Source organism: Nothoprocta perdicaria, unplaced genomic scaffold (genome assembly GCF_003342845.1).
Source record: "Nothoprocta perdicaria isolate Ctin4 unplaced genomic scaffold, notPer1 scaffold_7, whole genome shotgun sequence".
Taxonomy (NCBI): domain Eukaryota; kingdom Metazoa; phylum Chordata; class Aves; order Tinamiformes; family Tinamidae; genus Nothoprocta; species Nothoprocta perdicaria.
Genome location: NW_020455976.1, coordinates 629,992 through 643,722, shown reverse-complemented (window position 1 = coordinate 643,722; position 13,731 = coordinate 629,992). Strand labels below are relative to the sequence as shown.

The window sequence follows — 13,731 nt, the reverse complement described above, 5'->3', positions numbered from 1 at the left end:
CTCCTCTCCTCTCCTCTCCTCTCCTCTCCTCTCCTCTCCTCAAAACTAGAGGCTCAGACTTGTGTGCACCACTAAGCAGAACAGGAGTCACAGCAGCAGTAGGTAAATCAGTGCTGTTAACTGGCAGGTCCAAGAAGGCACTTGAGCTGGAAACCCAGGAGTTGTTCAAGACCTGGGAATTGGGTTCTAGTCAAGCTGCTGAGTAGGATCATAAATTAGAGCAGATGATAATGGAAGGGAGAAGCTGAGCAACTCAAAACAGCTTATGGAGAGCCAAGCAGCCAAAAGCAAACAATGACATTTAAAATATGCCCAGAGCAAGAAGCCTGAGAATATGTCAGCACATCCGCCAGCTTACTGGGGACAAGTGAGAAAGCCCAAATTGTGGTTGAGAAACACAGTAACTTCCAAGCAGAAGTCACCAGCAGATCCCAGGAAGGTCTTGGTCTCGGTTGGTTTGTTTAAGGTAATGGAGATGAAGTGCTGTCAGGGGCAGGTTTGGAGAAGGCACTCAGGTGCAAGCTGATCATTTGAAGTATTCAGCCTCTGCTTCCAGATGGTTCAACAAAGAGGTGAACCATCTGCTTAGGAGATGAGCAGAAAGCTGCAAACAAAAATGTGCATTTCTGCATTAAAAACAGCTGCTGTTCCAGGGAATTGGATGCTTTGCTTGTATTTTAAGAAAAGATTTAGGATCAGTCCAGACAGCAATCAATAGAGGCATGTCGAGTGATCTATTGCTGGCAATCTGATAGGAAAGGTAATTACCAGCAGAATGAGAAAACACCAGGGAGATAGGGCAAGGGACTCCCAGGGACACTGTGTGGATGGTGAGGGTCTCACTGCCTCTTTCCTCTCTCCCCACAGGAAAGTCCCACCTGGCCATTGTGCAGCGGGTGAACAACGAAGGGGAAGGAGACCCGTTCTACGAGGTGATGGGCATTGTCACCTTGGAGGATGTCATTGAGGAGATCATCAAGTCCGAGATCCTGGATGAAACGGATCTGTACAGTTAGTGTCCCAGAGCAGCTACTGCAGGTGCAGGACCCAGGGTGGGAGTCCAGACAGAGAGGCAGACATGTGGGTAGGGAACAGGCTGGGGTAAATCACGGTCCTTCCCCAGAGCCATTCATTGTCGTGGTGGGACTGACGAGAGTGGTGGAGAGATGCTGGTCAGCTGTTTGGGAGCCTTGAAGGCTTAAGCTAGAGAAGCACCAGCACCAGCAGCCAAGGGCTAGGGAGAGCCTGACCAGGGACATGTTTGTTGGGAATGGTGCACCCATAGCTGGTTCCCAAGATCCTTTCCATTCCTGGTGCTGCATCCAGCTAGAGCAACCCAGGGGCATGTTCCTGAGAAAGCAGCATCTTTAGCCATCTGGCTCCCTCCTCAAGCTGCTGTCACTGTGGCTGTGAGATGCACAATGTATTTTGTATATCCTGCTGATGTGCATGATGTTCCCCTCTCTGCATGTGCACCACATGGATGTTGCCAGGGCCATGCTGCGGTGGTGACTTTGTGTCACGTAACCTCTGCTGCTCTCTGCCCCATAGCAGACAACCAGAAGAAGGAGCGGGTGCCCCACCGGGGACGCAAGCCCCAGGACTTCTCCATCTTCAGACTCTCTGACAGCGAGATGAGGGTGAAGATCTCCCCACAGCTCCTGCTGGCTACGCATCGGTTTATGGCAACAGGTACCCCTACCCTGGGAGAATAAATTCCCCGTGCTCTGTCCTTGGGCTGGGGCACTCCTCCTAGTAGCTCTGCAGGTTCCTGCCTTGATCCTGCCTCTGCTCAGCCAGTTTGGTCCACGTTTGGGCTGCCCTCTGGGCTGTGGAGAAGAGGGCTGTGCAGCCTGGGAGGCTGCTCTCAACAGGCTCCCAGTGAGCTCCCCTTTTCCCGCAGCAAGCCGGGGTCCCAGCCGCAGTCCGGCAGAGCTGCAGGTGCCTCCCGGCTGGGCCGGAGCCCCTGGCCACGCTGAGTGAGGGTGTGTTGCCCCCTTTCCAGAAGTCGAGCCTTTCAAGTCCCCCTACCTATCCGAGAAGATCCTGCTGCGGCTCCTGAAACATCCCAATGTCATCCAGGAGCTCAAGTACGACCGGAAGAACAAGAAGGCCTTGGAGCATTACCTCTACCAGCGCAACCGCCCCGTCGACTACTTCGTTCTCATCCTGCAGGTGTGCGGGGGCACAGGCTGGCAGTAGGCGACGTGTGGTGGATCTCACCTTGCTGCGTTGGTCTTGGCTGCTACTGCAGGGGGGAGATAGCCCCAAGTGGAGGTCGATGTTGGCCAGCCCCAAGACCATATGTGGCCTTGAAACTGGAGTCAGCTGGCTCATGGGGAGGCTTCCTGGGGTTGTAAAGGCAGGGTTGCCTCCTGGGCTGCTCTGTGGTAGATTGCCAAGGTGGTTTGGTAGCATCCTGCCCTCATCCCAAACTTCTGCCCCCCAGGGCAGCCTCAGTAACCCCAATCACATTCCTCACCATTACAATGCCTAGACTGCTTGCTTCCCAGTTCTGTCCTCCCTACTTTATCCCCAGTTGGGATGATGGCCATAGGTTTATAAAGCAAGCAGAAGCCCCCATCTTCTCCTAAATGGTGGTGATGGTAACTGCACATATGCTCAGGGTGCAGATGGGGTCCCTGCAGCCCCGTGTGCTCAGGGTGGCAGGACCAGGGGCTGCCAGTCTGAGCAGGTTTTCCTCCTCCTTCCAGGGAAAAGTGGAGGTGGAGGTTGGCAAGGAAGAACTGCGTTTTGAGAACGGGGCATTCACCTACTACGGTGTCCCAGCCATCATGGCTGTCATCTCCTCGGGTGAGGGCAGTGGCACCTCAGCTCCGTGGGCTGTCCCAGTGGGCTGGGCATGAGGACAGAGGGCAGATGTGGAGCTGCCCGAGTTAAATGGGGTGCTGGGCTGGGGAGCAGCCTCACCAAGCCTTGCCCCTGCTGCTGCCTTCAGGGGTGCAGAGCTGGCTGGTGGCTGGGAGGAGGGACTGAGCACAGCTGTGGGGCAGGATGGCCCCGCTGTGGTGGCCAGGGCCATGCAGGAGCCCTTTGGGTTGGGTGGCTATGGCTGGGCATGTCATGGGCCGTGGGGACCGATGGGGCATCACAGAGGGGCTGGCACCCTCTTCCCGCATACTGGGGACATCTCACCAGAGTGGGCAATGCTGGACTCTTCCTGAGCAGCTCATGAGGCTTCAACTGTCATTTCAGATAGTGACGTGCGGAAAGTGAGCAGCCTGGCTGGATCCTCCTTCCTGTGTAGGTATCTAGGGATCACCAGGGGCTCTAACCCCTCTCCTCTGCCCAGTGCCTCTCCTCTGCGGCACTGACCGGGCTTCTCTGGGATCGCACCTATGGCTCAATCCAGGTGTCAGCCAACGTGACATGTCACATGCACGTGGTGGAGAGAAAAGTAGCCCAGCACAACCCTGGTAAATCTTCTGCCTGCACAGCTAATGAGTTGATTAAGAGATCCCCTGCTTCCAGTGGTTAACAGAGCTCTGAGCAGGGATCACCAGTTGTTGATTACCCCTATAAATGGTTAATCTCTGGTGACTTGGGAGCATGCAGAAGTGCCGTCTATGCCCGGCCCTGCACATCTCTTACGCAGTCCCGGGCGTTGCAGTTGGGGCTGCAGTGCAGATAGCAAGCCGGGGATGATCTGCAGGGAGTGCTCTGAGCGCCCAGTGCAAACAAGAAGCTGCCAAATTCAACCTGCCGGGAGGTGCAGGGAGGGACACTGCTGGCAAAACCAGGCGGTAGCGTCCTCGGGGCAGGGGCCTGTGACTCCTAAGGGTCACGGTCGCTGTGCAGCTGCAGGGTCCATCTGTTTCTTGCTGCTTGCTTTGCTTTCATTGAGAAGCCGTCTCCGGTGCTGACGGGTCACGGAGCTCCCCGACTCCGTGGAAGCGTTTTGCTCCCCAAGGCATCAGCGGTGCCCTCAGTTTGGGCAGAGGACAGCTGGCTTCCCCCAGCACACCCCTGCATGGCCAATGCCCCAGTGCCTTCTCGGGCGGTTCCCTGTCCAGGAGGAGGGTTGTGCCTGGAGGTGGCAGGGGACGCCCGCACGGTCTTGTGCGTTAGTGGTGCCACCTGCCGAGGCCTGGGGCTTCTTTTCTCCATGTGCTCCCGCATGATGTTGTGTCACAAGATGTTTTCTCCCATCCAGCCGCCTCTGCCTGTCGCAGGACATGTGTGTGTTGCTTGTGTGGTGTCAGCCCTGAACAGCAAGGAGGCAGGGTGAGAGGCAGAGGTCCGCGGGGCGCTTTCCTTGTCGGGCTGGCGCTCCTCCTTTCTCCTTGAAGCAAAGCCCCGCAGCAACGAGTGTGAGTAGCACATCGCAGTGGAGAATTCAGACATTAACTCTTGAGTACTAACAGCTTATTATTCATTAGCCATTTGCTATGTAACGTTTTCTGGAGCCAGGCACTGTTTGGTATCGGAGGCAAGGGTGACGCAGCGGAGCCCCGGCTGTCCTTGCGCGGCAGCCCCCGGGGAGCTCGGGGCAAAGGAGCACGGTGCAGGGAAGGACAAGCGTGTCCAGCGCTTATCGCTCTGGCCTTTGCTCCTGGCTGCACCGGCCTGTGCCGGGCAGCACTTCACGCTGGTGCTTTTGCTTGGACTTTTATTTGCAGAAAGCTTCATTCCAAGGGAGGACACAGCAGAGGAGATACCAGGGGAGGAGCACTGTGGGCAGAAGGAGAGGGCTGCAGGGCAAACTTTGGGGGAGGGAGGGTTATCTCCAAAGCAAGACCCCCACGAATGGCCTGGTGTCCTCCTCGTTTGGAGGAGAGCACAGCTGAGGGTGAGGAGAGATCGGGGGAGGCAGCAATGAGGGTGCTGCTTACCTACCTGTCTATGCTGCCCTGGTTGCTGAGAGCCCCAAATCCCCATCACAAGTCCCAGGGGCACTGCAACCTGCTAACCACAGTGACCAGGAAGGGTCTGGCCTCGAAACTGTCACTGCTGCTGCAAACCATGGAAATTAGCAGTGGAAAATGTGAAAAATGTCCAACAACTTGCACTCTCTGAGGGAAAGGCTCAGGCAGCCCTTGGCACCAGGTCCCAGTGTGCCACATGCAGCTCCAGCCCTTGAGGTGCCCCGGTCTCCCCATGGGGCCACTCTGCTGGTCACCTGCACATGGAGGAGGGTCCCAGAGCCCCAAGGCGCAGGGGCTTTTCTTGCTTTAACCTGAGCCCTTTTCCCAGGAAACTTTCCCCGGCCCTCATTGCTTGCCCCTCTCTGCCCGTCTCTCTCCGCAGTGCCCGTCTCCGTGTCACGCACATTCGCCTTCAGCAGAGGGGACTCCCTGGCCGGCTCCCCAGGTAAAGGCGCACGGTTTGGGAAGGGGCCGGAGCAGCAGCCCCAGGGCATGGGACGCTCTGGCTGTGCACACATGGGGTCCGGGTGCTGCCCAGCACCCCAGGAGGGGATGGGAATGAGGGTGAGCTGGGAGCAGGCCTGGGGAAGCCGCTCTGCAGCGGGATGCCTGTGAGCGTGGCCCCAGCAGGGCACAACCGCAGGAGCGTGACTGCTCGCCCTGCTCCTGCGGTCTAGTGTGGCACTAGAGGAAGAGCATGCATTTTCTGCTCTCTTTTCCATCTTTCCTCCTACATCCTGCCTTCCCGCCATGGTCCCTATCGTCTCCCCTCAGTAAACAGGTCCCCGTCCCGCTGCAGCGGGCTGAACCGCTCCGAGTCACCAAACCGGGAGCACTGCGACTACGGAGGCAGCACCACGCAGCTCTACAGCAGCAGCAACAACATCTACACCCCCGACTACTCCGTGCACATCCTCTGCGACGTGCAGTTTGTCAAGGTACCTGCATAGTCCCCTCCTCTGTCCTTCCTGCCCCACACCCCACATTGCATGGGAGTCCCGTGCGAGCCACACGGCACCAGCACGGAGGGTGCTTGGAGCCCTTGGTGAGGACCGTGTCCCCAGGCCTCGCAGCTGTGTAGCTAGCACCACGGGCAGGGCTGGGGAGCTCCTGGCACTGGGTACCTCACTGGGAGGTACTGGGGCGCAGTGCTGAGCTCGCGTGTGCCTGCCCAGATCACGCGGCAGCAGTACCAGAACGCGGTGGTAGCCAGTCGCATGGACAGCTCGCCCCAGTCCCCGGACGTGGAGGCCTTCAATGACAGGGATTCAACCAAGGCCTCAACAGCCCATGGAACCCCCCAGACGCCCAAAGAGGACACTACTGCCCTCCTGAATGAGAGGAACAGCATCCTGTGTGAGTCGCCCAGTCGCCTCCCGAGGACGCCCCTTCCCTACCTGGTGCCAAGGCAGCTGCAGAGGCCATGCTGTGACCTGCTGGCATGGGGGCATCCCCACAGCGACACGCCAGGGCTCCCCAACATCTGCCCTCTGCCCCTGCAGGCAGCCGCGCCGACGGGCTGCGCAGCCCCAGCGACTCCGTGTTCCTGCGCATGGAGGGGATCCCCTACATCCAGGAGGAGCTGGCTGACACCGAGGAGAGCCGCAAGCAGCAGAGTGAGTCCGGGACTGGGAGCTGAGATGCAGGGCGCAGAGAGCACAGGCAGCGAGCACTGCAGTGTCCCGGGCACTGCCTGGAACCGCTGCAGCCACCGGGGCTTTTGCAGACAGTGAGTGCTGCAGCACTGCCCTGGATGTGGAGGCCCCAGGCAGAGAGGCTGCGACCAGCTCCTCTCCGAGCGGCTCCGAGGAGACCTTGGGCAAGAGGCTGCTGAGATCACTGAGTGAGTAACGGCTGGCTTGGAGCACGGGGGCCAGTCCTGGTCCCCCAGCAGGACTGCACCCGGGGCTAGCAGGGGAGGGATGTTCTGCAGGCTGCTGCTGGCCCAAGCCTTGCCCCAGAACCCACCTCGCCCTCACTTGCTGCTGCAGGCGGGCGCAAGCAGCGGCAGTCGCTGGAGGATGAACAAGCACCAGAGGAAAGCTCCAATCTCGCCCCGTTAATCACCTGAGCAGTAGCGTGGCTGGAGCACAGTGCTGGAGGCCTATGTGGACTGGAGGTAGGACCATTCCCATCAGTGAAGCATCTCTTTCCCTTCAGCAAAGGAAAGCTGATGGCTTTCAATAGTATGAAATTGAGTTTCTGTCTTGCAAAGCCAAAGGATGGGGCTTGGAGGGCTGCAGAGACCCACGCTGGGTCAGCAGGAGAAGCCCTCTGCAGGCACATTGATCTTGCTCCAGCTCCCGGTTCTAAGAGAAACAGAATGGAAATCGACAGTCTTTTGGCTAGGAATGGGAGTAGGAGAACCAGCAAGATCTTGATCTGTACTTCCACAGCTCTGAACAATCATCTGCACCAATATCCCACTTTCAGGCCAGGCCATGGTTGGCCAGGGAGAAGGGGCTCTGGCCTGGGTCTCCCCCAGTCCGGGACCCACCTGCACCAGGCTGTGCTTGTTTCTTGCAGGTCTGCAGCATGGGGGTCTCCTGCCACGAGTCTCACGTCCAACAGCAGCAGGTCTGCACTCGCTCGCTGCCCACCTGCCCGCTCGTGCCGCCCTTCCCTGCAGGACTTGTGCAGAGCCCCGTCCCCAGGCAAGAAAGGCTGAACCAGACAGCCTGGCCCAACTACCTGGAGTCTGTGGGCCCTTGCCCAGGTGCTCCCTGGTAGCACCTGGTCTCAAGGAAGAGGTGGAGAAAGGAAAGAAGTATCTGGCACGGTGTCCCTGCAAGCAGAGCAGGGAGGGGCGGCCCAACCCAGAACTGCCCCTAGCGTCATTTACCATCCCCGTCCCGGCGAGCCTGGAGCCCCGCGGTGCTGGGTGCTGCATGGATTTGGTCTCCACCACAGGGCACACGTGCTGCTCGGAGGTGCCACACGCAGCTCAGGGCCCCAGTACGTGTTTGTGCTGTGCCTGGGGACACGCACATTTGCAGGGCCTCGCGCACACCGACCATCACCGCAGCCCAGCACTGCGGCACCCTGCGAGCCACAGGGGAGGGAGGCCAAGGCCCTTCCCTCCCTGGGAGGGCTGCTCCGCACTGCATTTAACCATCTTCCTCTCTGCTCGTGGCTACCTGTGCAAGGGAGGCTCACGCTGAGCCTCCAGGTTGGTACAGACCCATCAGTAGTTTTTGCAGAGGCTGAATGCAATGGGGATATTAACATTAAAAGTGAGTTCTTGCTGAGCAATGTCCTCTATGTGTCTGCATGGAAATGGCTACGTGGAGACACGTTAACATCTCCCCCCAGGTTAAACTTACCTCTTGTACTGTGGCCATGGAGAAGCCTGGAATAGTCACTGATGCTCCAGAGCTGCAGCTGTTTCTCCTCATGCCCAGCTCCCAGGAGAGCCAGAGGATGCAATGGCAATGCAAGGAGGTGGCCTCTGGCTCTGGCCATCGTACTCGGCCCACTGTGTTTCGGGCTGTCCTCATTGCAGCTGTCAGGCCAGAGAGGGCACAGCAGTGCCACAAAGGCCTTCACACACCTTTGCTGAGGGTGTGAAGGGACCCAGGGCCACAGCCCTACCCTGTCCACTTTGTTTCGGGGCTAGCATAGCCAAGAGAGCAGCTGGAGATCCAGGTCTGTGAGTGCTTCCCAATGCCTCACTCCGCTCTGAACCTGGACTCCTGGGCAAGGGGATAACAGGCTTTCCTGTGGTGTTAATCCAGGGAAGCCCTCAGCACTGCAGTGGCTTGTAACGGGAACTGCAGGCAGGGACTGGGGAGGGAGAACAGCAATTCCTATCATCACTCTGTTGCTAACAATACTGGGATACACATGCTGGACTGCAGCCCAATAGATAATGGTGGAAATCTCATGGCTTTCCAATGCTGATCAAACCTCAGCTGTGGTAACTGTCTCCCTCTCTGGGCACTGCCCTCCTACGGAAGCACGAGGCAGCTGAAAGGAGGCCGGAGGAAAGTGAGGCCTACAAAACATCCTACCCAAGGAGGCTGAAGGAAACAGGGTCATGTAATCTGAGCTGGTGAAGGATGCAAAAGGGAGAGAGGAAGTTTTCAAATACATAAAAAGCTGTTGTAAAGAGGAAGAGAATAATCTGTTCCCTGTTGCCATGGGAAATGGGATCATGGGTAATGAGCTTACACCGCAGCAAGGGAGAAATTTAGGTCACTCGTTAAGAACAGGCATGGAAAGGCTACCAAAGCACCGAAAAGCTCACAAGGGAGTTGGGCCAGTTCTCCTCTTAAGAGAGCTGTGCATGAGTGAGGAGTCCAAGCACCTGTACTGACAACCAAAGCAATACTCAAGGTAGGGCAGTGTCCTGAAAGACACAAGATCCCTGCTTCATTTCAGACACTGCAGATGAACAAGCCCCGCTCTGCACGCACAGCAGGCGAACAAGGAACCATTTTCCCCTTTGCAGTCTTAAGCTGTAGCAGAACAAAATAATAGAGGCAGCAGCAACTCTCCTGAATGATGCAAGGAAAGGATTGCCTTGTCATTCCTTCATCTTGGCAGGAGGCTGCTGTATCGAGGTGGCAGCACCCGCTCCCAAATAGACCTGCTGACTCTGACTGCAGAAAGCAGGACCAGATGGTCCCTACTCCTTTTCAGTGCCAGAAACTCAGACTGCTGCTGGCAGAACCTGGTGAACCTAGAGAAAGTAAGAGAGAAACCTGCCAAGAAGGGAGAAAAGGAAAGATTTGCTCCTCATTAGATCAGCAGCAAGCCAGGAGCTTGGAGCTAGGGAAGGACATGGGCAGATGGGTCGGTAACATGACTGCAGAGAACAAGCACACACAGACAGAAAGAGGAATTCAAGACTGACATGGGAAAAAGCAGCAAGGAAGAAAGTCACCCTCAGTTCTGTATGCCACAGCCATAAGTGGTAGAGCTCCATAACACAGGCCCTTCCTCAGGCAGGGGCAACACCAACACTGGCAGACACCACAAAAGGCGGGCTAGTGTTCGGAGATGGAGATTTAATTTTCTGTCAGCAACACTGAGAAGCAGTTACAACAATTACAAATATTTGCTCGTACACGGCTCAGAAGTGGGTGGGGAAGAGTCAGCACTGGCTTCACTTCACCGACATACTACGGAGTGACACCAGGCCACAGACCCAGTGAGAGCCCAACCACTGGGGCTGTTATTCCATAACCAACTGCACTAGGGCAGGACTTAGCTCAGACCAAACTCATCAGTTACATGGGGTTGATTCAGTTGTGTTACAGATACAACTCTAAGCACCCAAAGAGCAGGCTGCTGTCAGTCAAATGAGAGTCAAGAAGGCTTATGCTGCCCCCACCTCTTGGGGGAATTGGCTTGCCACATTGCAAGGGGTCTTTTGGAAAGGCCAGAAGATGATTATCCCTGATGGAGCTGCTGCTCCCATCTTTATTAAACCCCCAAGAGGTGCGGACAAAGCAAGCCACGAGCAGCAAAAGACATGGACTACACACTACAGCTTTGGTGACTTCATTTAAGTTGACTTCATTTAAGTTTGTTTGTTCATGTGCTTCACTGGATCTTTGTGACGGCTTCATGGATGGACTTGGCCACATAGTCCAGGTTCTTGGTAGTCAGGCCACACATGTTGATGCGCCCACTGGCCATCAGGTAGATGTGCTTCTCCTTGATCATGTACTCCACCTGCTTAGCTGGGGAAGCAATTGGACCTCAGGTCAAACTGGTGACTATACAGCTCAGAGGGAAAAACAAAACAAAAAACAAAACAAAAAACCCCACAACAGTCAAACTGCTGAAATCTTTCACAACGAGGAGAAAACTTTCAGCATTAGCCCCTGAAATGCAGTCCAATGCTTTGTCCTTGCCTATCCACAGTGGCAGCAATGAAGAAGACTGGCAGAAGCTCAACAATCCTTGACCTTAAAACATTTTCCAGCTGACTGCAGCAGGAATACCAGGACCCCAGGGAGCTCCCTGGGAAATACCAACCTAGACTTTGGCTCATTTCTCTCCCAGCACAGGCTTCCTCACCCAATCTTCCCTTCTCCCATGGCAGCACCAGATAACTTGCTACTTACGGTTAAGCCCTGTGAAGCTAAACATTCCAATCTGATCCGTGATGTGGTTCCAGGTGCCTGGGGTCCCAAGGGCCTCCAGGCGAGACCGGAGCTCTGAACGCATCAGCAAGACCCGATCTGCCATAGTCTTCACGTTGTCCTTCCTGCAGCAGGTAGGAAGCTCTGAGTAAGGACAGCCTGCCTGTGCTGGGGCTCTTCAGCTAAACCTGACACTCGGAGCCTCCCCTTCCCCTCTGCCACTGGCCCTGGCAACACTCACCACTCAGCAAAGAGCTGTGGGGAGGTGAGGGTAGTTGCCACGATGCGAGCGCCTTGGGACGGAGGGTTGGACCAAGTGGTGCGCACAATCTTCTCCATCTGGGAAAGCACACGCTTCACACTGTCTGCATCCTTGGCCACCACGGTCAGATTGCCCACACGCTCATCTGTGAACAAACAAGGACACATGAGCCGCTGGCCCCACACATCACTGCAGAGCAGGGCACTCCCATTCCCCCCAGCATGCCAGCCCCATCTGTCTGGGTATGATGCTGCCCGGCCAGCTTGCTGACGGACACTCACTGTAGAGCCCAAAGTTCTTGGAAAACGACTGTGCACAGAAGAGCTCAAAGCCCTCGGAGACAAAGTACCGCACAGCCCAGGCATCCTTGTCCAGGTTGCCAGAGGCAAAACCTTGATACGCCGAATCGAAGAATGGGAACAGGAACCGGCGCTGCAAGGAGGAACAGCATTAGAGGGAACCCCTTCCCCAGAACCTTCTCTTTATCCCCTCCACCATCCCCATAGAAAGGGATATAAAAACATTTAGTTTCCTGGTGAATTGCAGGACATGTGGCCCAGCAAGACCAGACCATGACATTTTCCTTCTACTAGGGCAAAGGAAGGCAGAAAGCAGCATGGTCAAGAAAAGGCCAAATGCATGAGGAACCAATGTGGTAGCTGCCTCCCCCATCCTAGAGGGGCACAAACGGGGCACAACAGAGATGTGCTATTTTATATCCTGTGATCCAGCAAGTGTCTCGGGGAGCCTTTCTGGCCTTGCTGCACCCCATGCTTCACAGTTTGGGAGCAAAAAAGTTGGAATCCTGATGAGGCTTGGCATGCCTCTGTCCTCGCAGCACAGGCATCCAGCATGCTGCCAGCCTCTCCCTTCAACACTTGCCCAGTGCAACTCTTCCAGCTCCTACCACATCTCAAGCCACTTCCTAGAACCCACTTTGGGGCTTCTCCAGCTGGCTCGAGAGCTGCCTGTCCCCTCAGCACTGCTTCAGGCCCAGCACAGCCCTTACCTTCATAACAGCAGCAATTTGCTTCCACTCATCTGGAGTAGGGTCAGTGCCTGTTGGGTTGTGTGCACAGGCGTGGAGGATGAAGATGGAGAATTCTGGGGCTTTCTGAGAAGAGAGCAGGTCTTGGTCATACAGAGTGACTTTTTTTTAGCACCCAGAGCAGAGGCTTCCATCTGCTACGGGCACCAGAAGTCTCTTAAGCACAGATCCAGTTTCAGGCACATCATGCAGGACACAGCCCCCTGCCAACAGCACATGACCTGCCAACCCATCCCAAGCCAGTTTTACTCACCTCCATGTCTTCCAGCAGGCCATGGAGATCCAGCCCCCTCTTGGCAGCATCCCAGTACCGGTAAGTTCTAATATCTTTAAAGCCAGCATCCACAAACACGGAGTTGTGGTTCTCTGAGGAAAGAATTCACTGTTCAGAAAAGCAGTCCCTGCTAGTCCCTGCAAGTATGCCACTTTCTCCAGTCTCAACAGCTCCTTGAATGTCAGCAGCAGATGTGACAGAGCCATTTCCTGCATCCACATTAGGAAACTCCCCTTCTCACTGTCTAGGCACCTGTGCTGTGAAGAACTCAATTGTCCAGGCTTTGGCCACTGACCTACAGGGCTTTCTGCAAGGAGCAGGCAGCAGATGACAACACTCACCCCAGGATGGAGAGGAGATGTAGACTGGCGTTGCTGTGTTGTTGTTGCCGTTGTACCATCGTCTCAGAAACTCTGCTCCAATCCGCAGAGCGCCTGTCCCACCCAAGGATTGAACACTGCCAATCTGGAACAGAGAGCATCTCCTTCAGCCTCAGAGCCACCCACACACCTTCCAAAGTTACAAACAGGCTCCGGTTGTTTATTATTTCTTGACACAAGGCAGCCCCGCAGCGAGTACCAGAGCTGCTTATCACAGGGAAGGCGCTCTGTTCTTGGACTTTGGTTTCCTGCTGAGCAGCCACTAAAAGTGGAGGAAAACAAGCTCCAGCCGCAGCTCAGGCTCTGCCTTTCCGTGACCCTTGTGATTACTCACACGGACAGCTCCGCACACCCTGCTTGCCGAATGAATCCGCGACCGGTGAGACACCCTTGCCAAGGAAAGCCCGTCCATCCCACCCAAAGGCCCTTGCCCCACATGGAGGTGCCCGCCGCGGGGGTCCCGGCCGCGCGGCACCTACGCGGTTCTCGCTGATGGCGGGGCTGCCGTCGCCCAGCGCGATGCGGGACGCGTGGGCGCGGAACTCGGGCAGGCCCAGGATGGGCAGGTACTCGTGGTTGAGGCTGTGGTCGGCCGCGATCATCTGCTCCACCTTCCTGACCACGGGCAGGACCCAGGGCTGCCCCTCGTCCGTGCGGTAGGCTGCAAGGCAAGGCAGGGCCGTCTCCGCGGCGGCCCCGGGGCGCCCACCGGCCACCCCGCCGTGACCTTGGCCGCAGCCGGGAGCCCTCGGGGCGACCGGACGCGCCCTCACGGGCCGGGCCAGGGCC

General features: G+C 56.6%; 2 protein-coding genes across 3 annotated transcripts in view; one reads left to right on the top strand and one right to left on the bottom strand.

The window, feature by feature from the left end:
• CNNM1 (cyclin and CBS domain divalent metal cation transport mediator 1) overlaps positions 1-8,096 on the top strand; it is a 17,017-nt gene extending 8,921 nt beyond the window's left edge. The window contains exons 2-13 of one of the 2 annotated variants that reach the window (XM_026050736.1): positions 868-1,011; positions 1,552-1,692; positions 2,006-2,175; positions 2,715-2,814; positions 3,217-3,264; positions 5,269-5,331; positions 5,661-5,824; positions 6,062-6,242; positions 6,389-6,502; positions 6,613-6,729; positions 6,878-7,005; positions 7,413-8,096. In XM_026050736.1, the coding sequence (XP_025906521.1) occupies positions 868-1,011; positions 1,552-1,692; positions 2,006-2,175; positions 2,715-2,814; positions 3,217-3,264; positions 5,269-5,331; positions 5,661-5,824; positions 6,062-6,242; positions 6,389-6,502; positions 6,613-6,729; positions 6,878-6,957 (1,322 nt within the window). In that variant the 3' untranslated portion in view covers positions 6,958-7,005; positions 7,413-8,096. Of the gene's footprint in view, positions 1-867; positions 1,012-1,551; positions 1,693-2,005; positions 2,176-2,714; positions 2,815-3,216; positions 3,265-5,268; positions 5,332-5,660; positions 5,825-6,061; positions 6,243-6,388; positions 6,503-6,612; positions 6,730-6,877; positions 7,006-7,412 lie in introns of those variants that run through there. The other variant, XM_026050737.1, reaches the window with a different exon arrangement.
• A 1,823-nt stretch (positions 8,097-9,919) lies between these two features.
• Positions 9,920-13,598, bottom strand: GOT1 (glutamic-oxaloacetic transaminase 1). The gene is made up of 8 exons (XM_026050595.1): positions 13,422-13,598; positions 12,904-13,027; positions 12,542-12,654; positions 12,250-12,354; positions 11,522-11,672; positions 11,220-11,385; positions 10,961-11,103; positions 9,920-10,573 (listed from the first exon to the last, which is right to left on the bottom strand). The coding sequence occupies exons 1-8, from the start codon at positions 13,542-13,544 to the stop codon at positions 10,434-10,436; spliced, it is 1,065 nt and encodes a 354-aa protein (XP_025906380.1). The 5' UTR covers positions 13,545-13,598; the 3' UTR covers positions 9,920-10,433.
• Between the last annotated feature and the right edge of the window lie 133 nt (positions 13,599-13,731).

What these genes read in the sequence shown, in the direction of transcription:
- GOT1 (XM_026050595.1), bottom strand. Translation starts at nt 13,544, where the DNA reads ATGATCGCGGCCGACCACAGCCTCAACCACGAGTACCTGCCCATCCTG. An exon ending in AAATTGCTGCTGTTATGAAG is followed by an intron (nt 11,673 to 12,249) that starts GTAAGGGCTGTG and finishes TCCTCCTTGCAG; the next exon opens with CGCCGGTTCCTGTTCCCATT. An exon ending in CCACAGCTCTTTGCTGAGTG is followed by an intron (nt 11,104 to 11,219) that starts GTGAGTGTTGCC and finishes TACCTGCTGCAG; the next exon opens with GAAGGACAACGTGAAGACTA.